This window comes from Mobula hypostoma, chromosome 2 (assembly GCF_963921235.1).
Source record: "Mobula hypostoma chromosome 2, sMobHyp1.1, whole genome shotgun sequence".
NCBI lineage: Eukaryota > Metazoa > Chordata > Chondrichthyes > Myliobatiformes > Myliobatidae > Mobula > Mobula hypostoma.
The window spans coordinates 181,184,070-181,200,032 of NC_086098.1; the positions used below are offsets into that span (position 1 = coordinate 181,184,070).

Consider the following 15,963-nt stretch of genomic DNA (forward strand, 5'->3'; position numbering starts at 1 on the left):
GAGCGCAATTTCTTGCTGGTTTCACTCCTATTTCCTTTGAGGCTTTCACGATAAAGCAATTAGTTGCAAAATGACATCATCATGTTGCTGATCGATAACTTTTTGTTAGATTGTTGGAGGGATATGGATTCATGTGGCAAAATGGTCTGAGATAAAAGATTAGTCATCATGTGTCTAAGTAGTGGAGAAGGCCACTGGAGTTGACTGGCTTACTCATGAACACAAGAGATCCTGCAGATGCCGAAAGTCCAGAGCAAAACACAAAATGCTGGAGGAACCCAGCAGGTCAGGCAGTATCTATGGAAATGAATATTTCAGGCTGAGAACCTTCAGCACTGAAAGGAAGGGGGAAAGATGCCAGAATAAGTTGGTGGGGGAGGGAAAGGAGAACAAGCTAGAAGATGATTGGTGAAGCCAGGTGTGTGTGTGTGTGTGTGTGTGTGTGTGTGGGGGGGGAGGAATCAAGTAAGAAGCTGGGTGGTGATAGGTGAAAAAGGTAAAGGGCTGGAAAAAAAAGATATCTGATAAGAGAGGCGAGTGGACCACGGGAAAAAGGGAAGGAAGAGGGCCACCAGGGGAGATGATAGGCAGGTGAAGAGAAGAAGTAAGAGGCCAGTGGGGAATCGAAGAGGGAAGGGAGAGGGGGGAAAATACCATAAGTTAGAGAAATTGATAGCTACTCATGCTTCTATTTGTTCTTATGTTTTTATGTTCCAAAAGATCCAGTTGAGTTATGTTTCAGAATCACCATTTATTCTCATAAATTATTCCTAGTAATCTGTTGATTATCTGTCTTTTCTAGACCCTCTATTAGGTTGAATAATATTTTAAATGATTTCTACTCTGAGAGACCACCCTTGATCCATCCCCAACACACAGACAGACATCTTTCTTTTCCACTTCCTGAATGGAACTGTTTTTCTTTCGTTCAATCCTGTTCCACGTGATTTAAAGCAATCAATGAGATCTTGTTCAATTTGCACTGCGGCTTCTGGCTTCCCACATTCAAGGTCTCATTCTGTGTTATACCAAAATCATCCAAAAATATGGACCTGCTCTTGCTGATGCACTCATGTGTGGTCATGGTTAAGCTGCAGTTTCATTCAGTTAAATATTAGATGAAATATTTTTAAGACCTTGGTAGAAACATAATATACATGTCAACAATTCCTTTCCCAATCTAAAACACAATCAGACATTTTGTAATCACAGCATACCATCTTTGCTGAGTAGCTCTAACTTTACATGTCCTTTCATTCAGTTCTGCTTATTTGCTATTCAAACCCTCATCCATGGCTTATTAATTCTAGAATTAATTATCGCAATTCTTCCAGGCCTACTTGGCATCCTGCCTAACTGTAAACTTCAACTTATCCTTTACCATGAAGTATTTCACCTCATTCATTACCTCTGTCCTTGCTGACTTTAGTTGGTTCCTGGTTCTACAGTACAATGCATTGAAAATTGCAACAGGAAAATGGTGAAATCTATTATTAGAGAAGGAATAGCAGGGTACCTATAAAAATAATTAGAGGGTTGAACAGGGTGTATGAAAAGGAGATCACATTTGTCAAATATATTAAACTCTGGATTTATACTCTGGATTTCCAGCATGAACAGTATCTCTTGTGTTTATCATTTATTGGGAAATGAGATGGCATTGCCCTGAGAAAGAGCATTAATTGAACGGGCTGAAAGGTCTCCTAATGAAATATGAAAAATATTTTTGTGACCTGAGGATCAATTATCTGATGTCACCAAGCTAGGTAATCAAATGGGCTGCTGGAGAATTCTTCAGTGAAATACATACAGGTTGAGTAATAGGTGAGGACATGCCTTGGAATGCCAGTTCCTCTGCTTTGCTGGAGAACAAAGAAACCTACAATGTTTTGTTTAAATGGTAAGAAGTTGAAGGTGTTGGTGTTAAAGGGAATGAAAGATGAGAAGAAATTTCTTCACTAGAGGACAGTCTTATGGAAATCTCCATTGCTGGGGTACATAAGCTCAGATACTGATTTATATCAAAGACTTGAAATGATAAGCAGAAATAAATTAAGTGTTTTGGAGTTAGTGTGGGAAAATGCTGCTGAGAAGAAGTATCAACCAGAATCTAATTCAATGGCAAAGCAGATAAGAAGAAATACTTTGTCAGCTCCTTTTTTTATGTTCTGTACCCTTCAAGACCCTGTTTCTGTCTGTGAACGTTGCATTCTACTGACTCTCCCATTCCAACATTTTTGTTTTCCACTGTCTATGTACTGGAATTGCATTCCTGTGGGCAGGGCTTCCAAGATGAGGGTCCATGTACCCTTCAGTTAATGGTCGGGGTCCATGGGATAAAAAAGGTTGGGAGGCCCACCCTAAGGGGTTATTCCCTTACTGTGTGACTTTGTTTAACATGGGAAGGCTGATGCACAGGCAGTCACCAGAGGGTACCTGACAGATCAGGGTCAGAGTTCAGTGGCGTGAAATGCAAGACTGGGGCCCCTTCAGTGCTGCAGCCTTCTGCTGCTTTCATTCCTGTTGTGATGTGTCATCACCTTCTGCCAGCTCCACTATCCAGGTCTTAAACTGGGACCTCCCCCTTGACCTTACGCCGAGGGTGACCATACCATGACCTAAGCTCCAGATGACATCGCTCTCTGGATCTCAGGAGTTCATGAGTCTCTCCACCATGACAAAATGATGATCCTCTGAGAAGGATGCCGGTGCTGCAAAACAACAAATTTCACATTGTGCAAGTCAGTCATAGTAAATCCGATTCTGACTTTCACAACAGTAAGAGGAGCACAAGTTGGTCTTACCACCCTCTACCAGTCAATAAGATCATTTGATTGTAGCTGCAACCTGAGCTTCCTACCTGTTTTCTGTGATCCCTTTCTCAAGATTCAAAGTACATTTATTATCAAAGAATGTATAAATTACACAACCTTGAGATTTGTTTGCTCGCAGGTAGCCAGAAAGTAAGGAACTCAAAACAACCCAATTAAAGAGGGAAAAACAGAATAAAAATAAAAAAAATTGACACCCAATGCACAAAAGAAGGGGGGAAAACACAAATCATGCAAATAATTGAAGCCAACAACAGCATTCCAAGCCAAAATGGAGTCCTCAGATCCGAACACCAGAGCAGCCTGGAGCAGGCCCTAAGCTTCATTTATTACTTTATCATTATAGCGGGCACGGGGCACGGGGCACAGCAGCCAGGGCAGTCTTCATAGCCTCAGTGCCATGGAGAGAGGAATGACCATCACGGAGAGCATGAGAAATCGGCTCTCGCCCCGGAACCGAACACCTTTTTAGTCTCTCTGGGCCGGCATTTAAATTGACCAAACAACAGAACAGCAAAAGGCTTTGGCATCCTAGAGAGAGAAATGAACATCAAGCCGGCGTTTAAATTGTCTAAACAGTGGATTATTACCTTGCATTAGGATTCAGGTTCCGTGAAGAGCTCGGGGTCAGGACCATGACACCTAATGATTTGCTCCGGGCCCAGATTTCACCACCCGGCCTGAAGCCGCTCAATCTCTTCAAATCAGCTGGGTGCCCAGAGCAATCCAACCTCACACCTGGGCTAGTTGTATGGGTGTCGGAAATCCGTCTGTAACGATTCTGCAACACACCATCTCGGTTCATCCCCTGAACTCCCCTGAGTTCCAAGAGTTCCAAACCTACTCAATCTTTAATGGTTGATTCTTTAGTTTGATGCATCATCTCTTTTTCCAGGTAAAGGGAAACATCCTTCAGGAATCCTTCAGCACCTCCGTTCCGTCCGCCACAACAGACAGGATCTCCTAGTAGCAACCCACTTCAACTCTGCTTCCCAACTCCATTCAAATATGTCCATACATGGCCTCCTCTACTGCCATGATGAGGCTAAACTCAGGTTGGAGGAGCAACTCCTCATATACCGTCTAGGTAGTCTCCAACCCCTTGGTATGAACATAGAATTCTCCAACTTCCGGTAATTCCCTCCCCCTCCCTTCCTCTATCCCTATGTCACTCTGTCCCCTCCCCCAGCTGTCTATCACCTCCCTCATGGTTCTGCCTCCTTCTACTACCCATTGTGTTTTCCCCTATTCCTTCTTCACCTTTCCTGCCTATCACCTCCCTGCTTCCCCTCCCCCATCCCTTTATCTTTCCCCTTACTGGTTTTTCACCTGGAACCTACCAGCCTTCTCCTTCCCACCCTCCCCACACCTTCTTTATAGGGCCTCTGCCCCTTCCCCCTACAGTCCTGACGAAGGGTTCCGGCCCGAAACATTGACTGATCGTTTCCACGGATGCTGCCCGACCTGCTGAGTTCCTCCAGCGTGTTGTGAGTGTTGCTTTGACCCCAGCATCTGCGGATTATTTTGTGTTATCCTTCAGGAACCCTTCTCAGGATGCTCAGTGTGGCCGCCTTTGACTCAGCATCTTTTAATTTCATTCTCTGCAAAAAAGCACCTTTGAGTGTTTTTCTCTGTTAAAAGAGCCATATAGATTCAAGATGTCGACTGAGTATTGCAATACTGTATTTTGTTCCAACAAATGCATTTCATTTCTAAAATAGTTACATTATTGGAAAAGTGATCTTTTAGTGATAACTCTTGTGATGTTCCTATTTGTTTCAAAGAGACTGAAACATTTGTAGCACTCCCAGTTATTTGACACAGAGAACACAGAGAAGTCCCTTTATTCACAAAATGCAGTTCTTGTCATTTTACCTTCAGGGAAAAGGACAATAACACCAAGCTAATCTGCTAAAATGAGCTGCCAGAGTACAACAGGACATTCCTAGCTTTCTAGTTTAGAACAATAGTTTGATATGTGTTGGCTTCTTTGATATTTCTGCTTTCTGCTTCTGAAACTGAGCCAATCTTTAAATTTAAATTCTTTTCACAGAATGGTTTCTGTCTGTAAAAGCTGTGCAGAAGTAACCATTCAGGAAGTGTATGAGCCAATCAGCTTCAATTTTATAGGCTGGTAAAGAAGCCCATCCAATTACATTTCAGGTACTTTGGAGACTGACAGATCATCAAGCTTATGTGCCAAGCCCTTCTCTGACTACTGTTACTGTCCACCATGTTTTTATAAAGTATTGACTTAACCCTGTGTTACAGTACAATGCAACCACAGAGGTAAGCAGTAAACAGTTTATTTTATGTACTTTTAAAGTGTTAAAGATTGTTTCCATTTACTTTAATGGCCTGATTGCTATGCAAACTAGCAGTCCAAGTAGTTAGAGCAGCTACAATGACAGACTTTTTTACTTTTTGCTTTCCTTGGTCACATGTTACTGCCATCTTGTTCAGTACTGGCTCTGTTTAAAGTGTAATCATCAGTGTTATTATAAATATTCCTAAAGAAGGGGAAATTGACTTCTGGTTCACTGAGTTTAGATGTTCACTAGTCAATTATAGTGGCCTTCTCTTTAACAGAAGGTCCTTGCCCTATTGTGTAGCAGAGTCACATGCTTGTTGGTGGGCAAATAGAAGAAGCAGTACAGAAGAAGGCTACTGCCCTACAGGGAATCAAGGCAGGCTATAGCTAGTTTGAATTGCAAACAAGATCACCATCGTCATTCAAGAAGGTAGGACACAGATTGTGCTGTTATACTTAAAATCAGATCTCTTCCTCTAGCAATAATAGTTTAGTATACCTCTCTTTAGTGTCAAGGCAAAATGGCAAATTACATGGGGTGGGCATGGGAAGGGATTTCTTCACTGAAATTTTGAAATTGTATGAGATATCAGAGGTGGCTGATAGTGTATGTATGATGTGCACAGCCCAGAACCAGACTGCTTTTAGAGGGAGTTATACCTGAATGTGATATTGAATATCTTTTGTGCAAGAAAGACAGACATGCTGAGTCACATATATGTGCATTCAGAAGCTCATGAATGAACTATTTAAAGAGATGAATGCAGTTAATTCATATGCTAAATGGCACAGTGAATTTTATAGGAATAGGTAAGGCTCCTCAATCTGTCAATCAACTGCATCAATTTCTGTTTTGTTAACTGTGGTTTAGAAAAATTGAGGATTTTATTTCTGCAGGCTCTTGCTTTACTAAGGTTTTTTTCTCCCTGATTGGGCAAATATGGCTTATGAACATTCACCCTCCATGTCTCCATTATTTCTTATCTGAATATTTACAGGTTCTTCCCTCATCAAGTTATTTTCTTGTGGAATGGGAGTAATATTATAGGAATTCAGATGGAAAAAATATTTCTACAGTGAGGTTGCAGTTTTTTAATTTCTCTTTACATCCTTGAATATGCTTTATTTGGCTCTCCAATGACACTTGAGTTATAACATGCTTTTCATAATATTCCAAATCACTTCACACCCAGCAGAGAGCACTTGAAGTATGGTAGTTATGTAACAATAAATTTTCCCTCTGTAAGCTCCCATGAATAACCCTGATGCTGCCTGGCCTGCTGAGTTCCTCCAGCATTTTGTGTGTATGTGTGTGTTGCTTGGATTTCCAGCATCTGCATATTTTCTCTTGCCTGTTGGTGTCCTGATAACTTGTTATTCTCTTTAGTTTGAGTGATACTATCCAAGGCTTTGGGAAAATACCCCACCTTTTCTGAATAGTGCCACAGGATCTTTTGCATCCACCTGAGAAGATATTCTCGAGTTGCTGTTGAATCTGGAAGCTTTTAAGTCTGAGTTGAGGTTATGTACCAGCTACATCACGATAGGCACACAAATATGGTCCAAAATGGAAGTTGCACACCCTCATGGTGAATTGTAAATGTCTACATGCCTAGTGCAGCAGAATAAATCTACATTTTACAATATTTTTTTCCAGTTGCTAGTTTTAATTAACTATAATCACACTAATCATCAAAGCCTAATGATATAGAATTATAATGCCATCTTACAACGAAAAAAATATCTAGTTATTTATTTACCTTGGCCTCTGCATTAGCTACACAAGCAGACGTCATCATGAACTGAAAGCTGAGAGGCTAAAGATCTTACTAATGACTTTACTCTCTTTTATTTCTCTCTTGCTGCTTTACCCTCCCCCCAACCCTTTAGTGGTGGGGAATGGGCAAGGGTGGGAAGATTGGAAAAACAATTTGTCCCTGATGTTTTATAGCTGCAATCAGGAATAACCCATGTGGAAAATCGTGAGGAGAACCACGTATCTGGCTACTTTATTGGCACTTTTCAGCCAAAGTGTACTGTGCTTGCAGTCTGTCTTTTTTTCCTTAATAACTGCAAAGTTACTGGCCTAAAACTGAAGGACTTAACTGCTTTTGCATTGTAATGTTGCAAGGAAGGAAGATGCAGCAGATGTTTACCAGTTGAGTGGAATGATCGTGAAACAGTTTCTCACAAATTGGTCTACACCATCTTTCCACTTACTTAAAACATGCTCTGTTTCATTTAATTTCACAACCGATTAAAAATTGGATTAAGAACTGGGGAACTGGCCCCACCACTTTCCATTTGCAACCACCTAGTATTTTAAGTTCCTTAAACCCAATCTATAATGTGCACAAAGGAAGCATACATCAAGATGTGAGTTGTGGTAAGTCAAGATGCTGTGAATTACATTTTAAAAATTGTTTTTATGTAGTGTTGATGACTAATAAAGAAATGGACGGTGTGGAAGAAGGCTTAATTTTATTTACACCTTTACCTTGCTTGCTGAGTTAATGCATGTGCAGATTGATGTGGAATAGGCCCGCTGAGTCCAGAAGGGTTTGACAAGTTTTGTTCCTGGTGTTTGCTGAGTTAGTTGATCTCAGTTGGGCAGCAGTGGGGCACCAGGTTAAACTTCTATATTCTTACATCTTGGACCCCTGAACTGTATTACTATCCACTAGTCAGAGTTGGATTATATTTATCTGAGAATGGGTTAAGGCTTTTCACAGAATGGAAGGAGACGATTTGTCCCTTAGAATCTGAATTGTCTCTTGGCAAGAGCAACCCTACCAGTTCTGTTTCCCTGCCTTTTTGTTCAGATGATTGGGGCGGCCCAGTAGCGTAGTGGTTAGCACAATGCGTTATTGTAACGGTGAACTGGGTTCAATTCGCTCCGCTGCCTGTAACGAGTTTGAATGTTCTCCCCGTGACCGTGTGGGTTTCCTCCCACTGTCCAAAGATGTATTGGTTGGCAGGTTAATTGGTCATTCTAAATTGTCCCATGGTTAGGCTAAGATTAAACTGGGGGATTGCTGGGCAGCACAGCTTGAAGGGCCAGGAGGGCCTATTCTGCACTGTATTTCAACAAACAAATAAATAAATAAAATCTAATTTTGACTGCTTAAAATTACTGCTTGCTTGGCAATACATTCCAGATCTTCACCATTCATATATGTAAATGGGGGAAAAATATAAAATTTAACATGTGCACAGTGCAATTAGCTGCAAGTAGTAGTCTAGTTTGCACACATAGAATTCTGACTTGAGTGGGACAGTGCTGTTAGGAGTACAATGTTGCAGTTTCATCAATAATTCTGCCCACTGCACTGACATTGCTACTTAGTCATGAATACCATCCTCCCACATTTTTGTTCATCTTTCATGAAATTCCATATTTGTATATCTGTAGTTTTGTTTTCCTTCCCCAGCCCTGATACACTGCAGCTCGAAATGACATGTGGCTTCCAATATGATTCACTCTCAACACTATCCATTCTTTATGATATGTCTCACCCAGTTGTGTGTATTCGTCAATAGATGGTACCATTCTGCTCTCTCCCCAGCCAATGGCATAAACTCACCTACCAAGACCTATCTTTACAGATCTGAATTGTTACACATGGAGTCCCTGAAGAATTTAGCCTTGGCTGCTTTCTTTTCTTACCTGAATAGAGTCTTTGGTGGCATTGGGTTCTGTGACGTTTACCCCACTGTGCTGAACGTAGGCTGTGGCCTGCTCCAGCAGCTCTGGGCTTTATGTCTGAGGACTCACTGTTCATTTTAAATACCATTTACTTACTTTTATTATTTGCACGATTTTTTTTCTCTCTCTGCACAGTGGGTGTTTGTCAGTCTTTTTTTAGGGGTTCTTCTGGGTTTCTTGTTTTGTGGCTGCATGGAAGGAGATGAATCTCAAGGCTGTATAATGTATATATTTTTTGATAATAAATTTCTTTGAACATTATCTGGAAAGAAATTGGGCCCATAAATCTCTCATTTCCTGCAATGTATCTGATTTTTTGTGCTCTTTTTTTTTGAAAAAGAATATACCCATCCCTAAAGTAGTGGAATATTATGAAAATGAAGGCCACTGTTGTCAGTGATTCCAACTCACACTTCTTACTGTTTAAATAATTTGACCCCAAAATAAACTTCTTGTGTCTTCTCAGAAATGAAAATGAACTTTTTCCACCTCTACAGCATATCTGTCTCTGGCCATCTACTGCTGGCACCTTAGTCATATCTGTACTGCCTCCATTCTTGACTATTTCAATGCTTTCCGGACTGGTTTCCTAAATTTGCTTAAGACTGCTGCCTATAGCTAAACTTCAAGTTACTGAACGTTATCGTGTTTGTGATCGCACTTGTGCTTGACACAGCAATGCTTTAATTCTCAAAATCCTTGATTTGCAAATCCTCAATTTTGTACCTCATTTAACCTTGCAGTTTCTGCTAGACCCAAAGTCCTGTTGGTTCTGTGCTGTCGCAGTTCTGGATCTTTGGCATCCCTGATTTTTATTTGGTCAACTAATGGAATCATGATTTCCAGGATCTGGGTGCAGTTTTCTTGAATTTCCTTTCTATTTACACCCTCTTTGTCTTTACTATCTCTCTCATCTGCCATATTAAACCTAATGTGTGCATTAGTGAAAAAAATCTTCCAGTGGCTATGCTTTTTGGCCTCCTGTGATGATAAAGCCGTCAGGGACATTCATTCAATGTTAAAATTGCATTTTTCTTAAAAAAAAAGTAACTTTTGAACCCTTTATATCTTTTTGTAATGGTATTGACCCACCCTCCCCAGTTTAAATTCATGAATAGCATCTTTGTGATTAGCATTGTGTGACTTGCTGTACCACTTGTGATAGCCTGATGCCTCTGTCTTTCAGTCCTCATTTGCCTCCACATCCTTGCCATTCTATTCAATGTTAAGCTGAACTCTTCCTTATGAAGACCCATGTTTCCCACATCTGGGATTTTGCCATTGTGTTTCTACTCATACGCTCACTCCATTCAGGAACTTTTTTTTGTTTCCCCCCCCCTTCCCAAAATGCTGTCATTGTTTGTAGCCTGTAGAGATTTTAATATTCATTCACAGGATCTTAATACCACAGGATCTTAATACCACAGTTGTGGCCCTTAATAAAGTGTTTTGTGAGTCCTTTGCCTGAACTGTTGAAATACTTGTGAGGGTGCTCACCTGGTACCATTTGGTTGGACATTTTGTTATTTTTTTTCTTTTTGTTTCACCTAGCAACAAAGTGCTGCTTGCATGGATCTGCTGCCCTTGCCCTTCTAAGTGGTAGAAATCACAGGCTTGGGAGGTCTGTTGTGAATTGCTGCACTGATCATGTAGTTGGTATACACAATACTCACCGTGTGCAATAATTGAGTAGAATGAATTTGCAAGATGGTCTGTGAGGTACCAATCATGTTTGTACCCATGTACAATTGGCATTGATTAATTTTTTCACTGTTGTTGGAGTACAAATCATCCAGGAAAGGGAAGAGAATCAAATTCAGGTTTAATATCACTGGCACATGTTGTGAAATATGTCTATACCATGCCTCTTTTGTATCTTTTAGATTATTGAAAAGTTTGACAAGCCAGGAGGTAAGTGTACTGTCCTGGTGTGGAGTGGAATGGGTCATGGGGAAGATGTACCCATATGGAGTATTGTGTGCAGTTTTGGACCCCATATCTAAGGATGTGGTTGCATTGGAGAGGGCCCACAGGAGGAGGTTCATGAGAATCATGCTGGGAATGAAAGATTTAATGTACGAGAAGTGTTTGATGGCTCTAGGCCTGTACTCACTGGAGCTGAGAAGAATAAGTGGGGATCTCATTGAAACCTATTGAATATTGAAAGGCCTAGAGAGAGTGCACATGGAGACTGTTTCTATGGTGGGAGAGAGCAAGACCAGCAGGCACAGCCTCAAAATACAAGAACTTCCCCTTAGAGCAGAGATGCGGAGGAATTTCTTTAACTTGATGGTGGTGAATCTGTGGAATTCATTGGCACAGACATAGTGGAGGCAAAGTCATAGGGTATATTTAAAGTGGAGATTGAAAGTTACTTGATTAGTACAGGTATCAAGGATTACAGGGAGAGTGGGGTTATGAGGGGAAAATAAATCAGCAATGATCGAATGGCAAAGCAGATTTGATGGGAATGAATGGCCCAATTCTGCTCTTGTGTCTTGTGGTCAATGCAATTCCTTTCCCATGCATCCCTTACTCAAATTTACTGACAGTTTGTGCCATGGTAAATTCATCTTTGAGATCATCATCCTCACTGCTTCTGTCTTCAAGTACTCTAACTCCTTCCTGGGAATATTTGCCCATTCTGCACTTCACTTGCTGGGGTTTTAACTTCATCATTCAGTCTTGCAACCCCATGATATGTCAGCACTACTCAGATTCAAGCATTTTGACCTTTCTGGAACTTGAGCATTACAACATTGGCAATTGTATACACCTGAATTTCCCTTCTTGCGATGAGAAAATCTGCAGATGCTGGAAATCCAAGCAACATGCACAAAACACTGGAGGAATGCAGTAGGCCAGGCAGCACCTATGGAGAAGACTAAACAGTCGACGTTTTGGGCAGGGGTCCAGCCGGAAACATCAACTGCTAACTCTTTTCCATAGATGTTGCTTTTCCTTACTTGACTCTGATTTTTTTTTGGTGGGCTCCTTTATACCTATCTCCAACACCAAGCTTTTGATCTTCTGCTGTTGTAAGTGTGCATGTGGCTCGGGGTTAAATTTCATTTTGTAACATTGCTGTTTGTATTGAATTATGATAACGGTGATTTCCCCCTATATAGCCTGAGTTTCAATTTAGTCTGTCTGTTTTTCCCTCCCAAAGGTAAATTGTGTTGTTATCTTTGTCCACAATATAACAAGCTTCTTTAAGTATTTGTGATTTTAGTTGCACTGATATAACTTTGTTTTCAATGGTCTGTTTCTTCTTATGTCTAGCAAAAAAATCTGCTGGTGTTTTAATTTTTATTTTTGATTTGTAAATTTTTAAAGTGCTAGTCTTGTAACATTTATATCCACTTCAACAATGTGTGCAGTATTTGCTGTATTTCCCAAATAGCAGTGGAACTTTCCTGGGCTATGATAATGCTGCATACATATTGTATTTATGATCGCGATTTGACAGCCAGCTTGCCTGCTGACAAACATATGCTGCTGACATTGTGTAAATGGCTAAAAAAACGAATTGGTGTTTGCATTAGCCAGATCAGGAAGTATGTACGTAGATCTTGTGTTTTTTTTGTGTCATAGAGTGTCGGAGGAAAGGAGGACATGAGCTGTTAAACATTATTAAGTCTCTGTTCGTCACAGAGACACTCGGGGACAAGACAATGGGTGTGTGCTAAACAGCTCTCCCTGGCAATATGCATTCATTGTAACATGAGCCATATTCAAGTGGGACCTGTGCAGGCAGACAGCAGCAGAAGGTGGGGGAAGGGTTGTGGAATGCGATCTGTGAGGAAACAATAAAGTGAGCATCCAAAAAGCACCACATTGTTAAGTTGTAATGCTATTGTACAAGATGGCTACCCCTTTTCCACAACAGGAATTTGGTAAAGTACCAACTTGGAAAGGAGACAATTCTGCAGTAGTTCTCCCTTTAAAATTTTCTCTTTTTTTGCTATTTTACTTAACCCATCTATCAAATGAGTAAGCTTTAGAAAGTGTTAGTTGGAAACAGTGTGGATATTGGTTGATTATTAGGATGAGAAGTTTCAAATACAATGTACAGATTTAAAGATGCTTTCCGATATTCAGCCTGATACTCTAAATATAAACATTTTGTCAAATTAAATTTAAATATAGCAGTAACATTATACTTAATTTTTGCATGGTATTCTCTGTGCTCTCAAATGTAATTAATTGCAGAAGGGTGCACTTCAGAGTGGTGATCTCAGCTGCTGTACTTGAAGAACTGTATTTATTGACAGGACCTACCGAGATATTCTTTTGTCAGTATTTGCAGCAGGGTATTAACATGGCTGCACTGAAAGGGCCTACATGGAAGAACAACACCATCATAATTGTGAGGGACCATGTCATTGCTGTGCCATGAATGACTGAAAACAGTTCAATTTTTTTGGGGGGCAAGCTTAAATTTCCCTCCTACTCCTCCCAAAGTGTCTGTGTACCTGTCTGCCAGTCATCTGTACAGATACTTTCCTGTTTCTTATAATCTAGGCTGCAATGCAGAAAGATGCTGTCTGTAACAAGGTAGTAGCAGCTGTACAGCTTTTCACTGCAAGCCAATCGTATCTCGCCATGCAGCATTTAGCCAATAGCAGCACAGAATATGTTAAAGATTGACAATCACAGTAGCTGGACTCAAAAAGGCCTTCTGGAAATTTCCTCCATCTTTGTTCCACCAACAACAAGGTAATTTCAGCCAAGCTGAAGAACTTTATATATTTTTAACAGTTAAAAGGTGTGATTCTCTGTCATTTATGTAACATACACTACACGGCTAAAAAGGAGCAATTTCTTCTGTTTTGTTAACAGTTTATATTTGGTGTTGATGGGATATGCTGTACAAGCTGTGAGACAAGAACAGACAGCCCAGTGCATTGACTCCTTATGCCCAGAACCCTCTTGGGACGTGCATTCAGCTCTGTTCTACATAATTTTGATGTTATAAATTCTGTAGCAAAGACACAAAGCAAAATTGTTTAAAATTGATTAAAATAATGATGTAATTCAGTGTCTAAGAAAAGCAGATGTCATGACCAAGGTAAAAAACTGGCTCAAACCAGTCTGATCAAGCCTCCAATTGCTATATCTGCAGTGGAGCTGCTTTCTCTGTAAATATTTCAATCCCACAATCGTCTTTTAAATCATGTTTTAAGACTTTGGGTTAGATTTGCTGAGCTGCATAGAACAAAATGCATTTTACATGCCTTCAGTTTACAGCACAAGGCATTTTCCTTAAGATTCTAGCTGGCATTTAATACCAGTGAGATGTTCAGTTGACTTTGTTTTTGTTCCATGTGAAATATTTCCTGAATTATGTGTTGGTTGCATGCAGTTTAGTGGTTGTTTTGCTTTGTACTAAGATATAGTTAATATCTTTTGATTACCAGACTTCATTCTGTCTTAAATGGTTCTGTGGTACAGGTTTGCAGGCTTGACAATTGCTGGAGTGATAATGGAGACTGCCACCATTTTAGGCACAGATAGGAGTAGTCTACTGTGCCAGGTTCCATTTTTAGACTCTGCATAGTGTAAACACCGTGCACTCAGGACAAGTAAATGGTTGATACTGGTGCATGCAGAGCAGCTGAGTTACTCGCTGCAAACAGGATTTCTGCTTTGTATTAAAAATCCCTATAAATCCAGGGGGAAAATTATTTCCATGGCAATTCTCTTATATAAAATCTAAATAGTCATGGATATTCAGTCTCTGTAAAACCAAGAGGCAGTTAGCTGATGAACTGGGGATTTTGTAAAAAAAAATGGTTATGTATTATAGGCAGGGCTAGGTATGCACAATGTGCATCATATATTCTTTCACGGTGAATCACTTCATAATGAAACCATAAATGCCATTGTCTATTTGAGGTTGTGTGGGCACAGTGAATATTACAGTTATGATTTTTTAAAAGCACTAAACTGGGTTCCCTACTACAAAATTATGTTACCATATACTCATCTGTTGATTGTATGCCAGGGTAATTAACAATTTGCTTTCATCACTTGTGTAACATGCTCAGATATCACTGAATAAGGCAGTAATTCTGTGGCCAATAAGTCATTGCAGGTTTTCTGTTTCATTGAAAATCAAAATAACATGTGATCTATTGTAAGTAAAATAGCAAAATCAGATATGAGGTTCAGTTGGTTTTCTTAATTCACCTGCTCTACCAACCATTTTTAGTGGGGGCACAGAATGTACAGTTAAGACGCAAGGTGAATTGAATATTGACATCTATATCTGGTTATCACCAGATTTCTCTCACCCACTCAAACTTGAAAACCGCGGTTCGTTTTCTCCTGTACCTGGCTATGTTCAGAGGTCTAATTAATAATAAATTACCTTTTGACGCCTCTTCTGCATTCTTACTTTGAGTTGATATTTTTTAAACTTTGAAGTCTATAAACTGTCCCATTACATCATTTTGTAGAGAAATTTTTCGTGAATTTTTTTAATACAGCATACTGGATATACTGTAACTCCCAGGATGACTGGAAAACGTGAAAGTACCAGACGTGTTTTTTCCAGTTTTGTCAGAGGGCTTGTTCATTATCCTTGTCATGACTTTGATAATACATATGGTATAAGAAATAAAGTTGAAAGTTCAAAGTAAATTTATTTATTATCAAAACACATACATGTCACCATATACAATCCTGAGATTCATTTTATTGCAGGCATACAAAGTAAATCCAAGAAACAATAGAACCATGAAGGACCATACCCAACAGGATAGACAAGCAACTAATGTGCAAAAGACAACAAACTGTATAAATACTAAAGAAAAAAAGCAATAATATTGAACATGAGATGAAGAGCCTTGAAAGTTAGTCCATAGGTGGTGGGAGCAGTTCAGTGATGGAGCAAGTCAAGTTGAGTGTCGTTATCCCCTCTGGTTCAAGAGCTAGAGGAGTAATAACTGTTCCTGAACCGGGTGGTGTGAGTTCTGAGGCTCCTGTACCTCCTTCCTGATGGCTGAGGGGTAATCACTGCTCCTGAACCTGGTGGTGTGAGTTCCGAGGCTTCCGCACCACCTTCCTGATGGCTGCAGCAAGAAGAGAGGATGGTCTGGATGGTGGGGGTC

The 15,963-nt window shown here is 40.1% G+C and overlaps 1 protein-coding gene across 11 annotated transcripts in view; it reads left to right on the forward strand.

The window, feature by feature from the left end:
• The first annotated feature begins 5,024 nt into the window (after positions 1–5,024).
• The window catches only part of zmynd8 (zinc finger, MYND-type containing 8), a 105,744-nt gene continuing 94,805 nt past the window's right edge, over positions 5,025–15,963 (forward strand). For 8 of the 11 annotated variants that reach the window (XM_063041180.1, XM_063041185.1, XM_063041181.1 and 5 more), the window contains exon 1: positions 13,373–13,567. In XM_063041180.1, coding sequence (XP_062897250.1) covers positions 13,485–13,567 — 83 coding nt within the window. In that variant the 5' untranslated portion in view covers positions 13,373–13,484. Of the gene's footprint in view, positions 5,121–5,488; positions 5,573–13,372; positions 13,568–15,963 lie in introns of those variants that run through there. The other 3 variants (XM_063041190.1, XM_063041182.1, XM_063041186.1) reach the window with 3 other exon arrangements.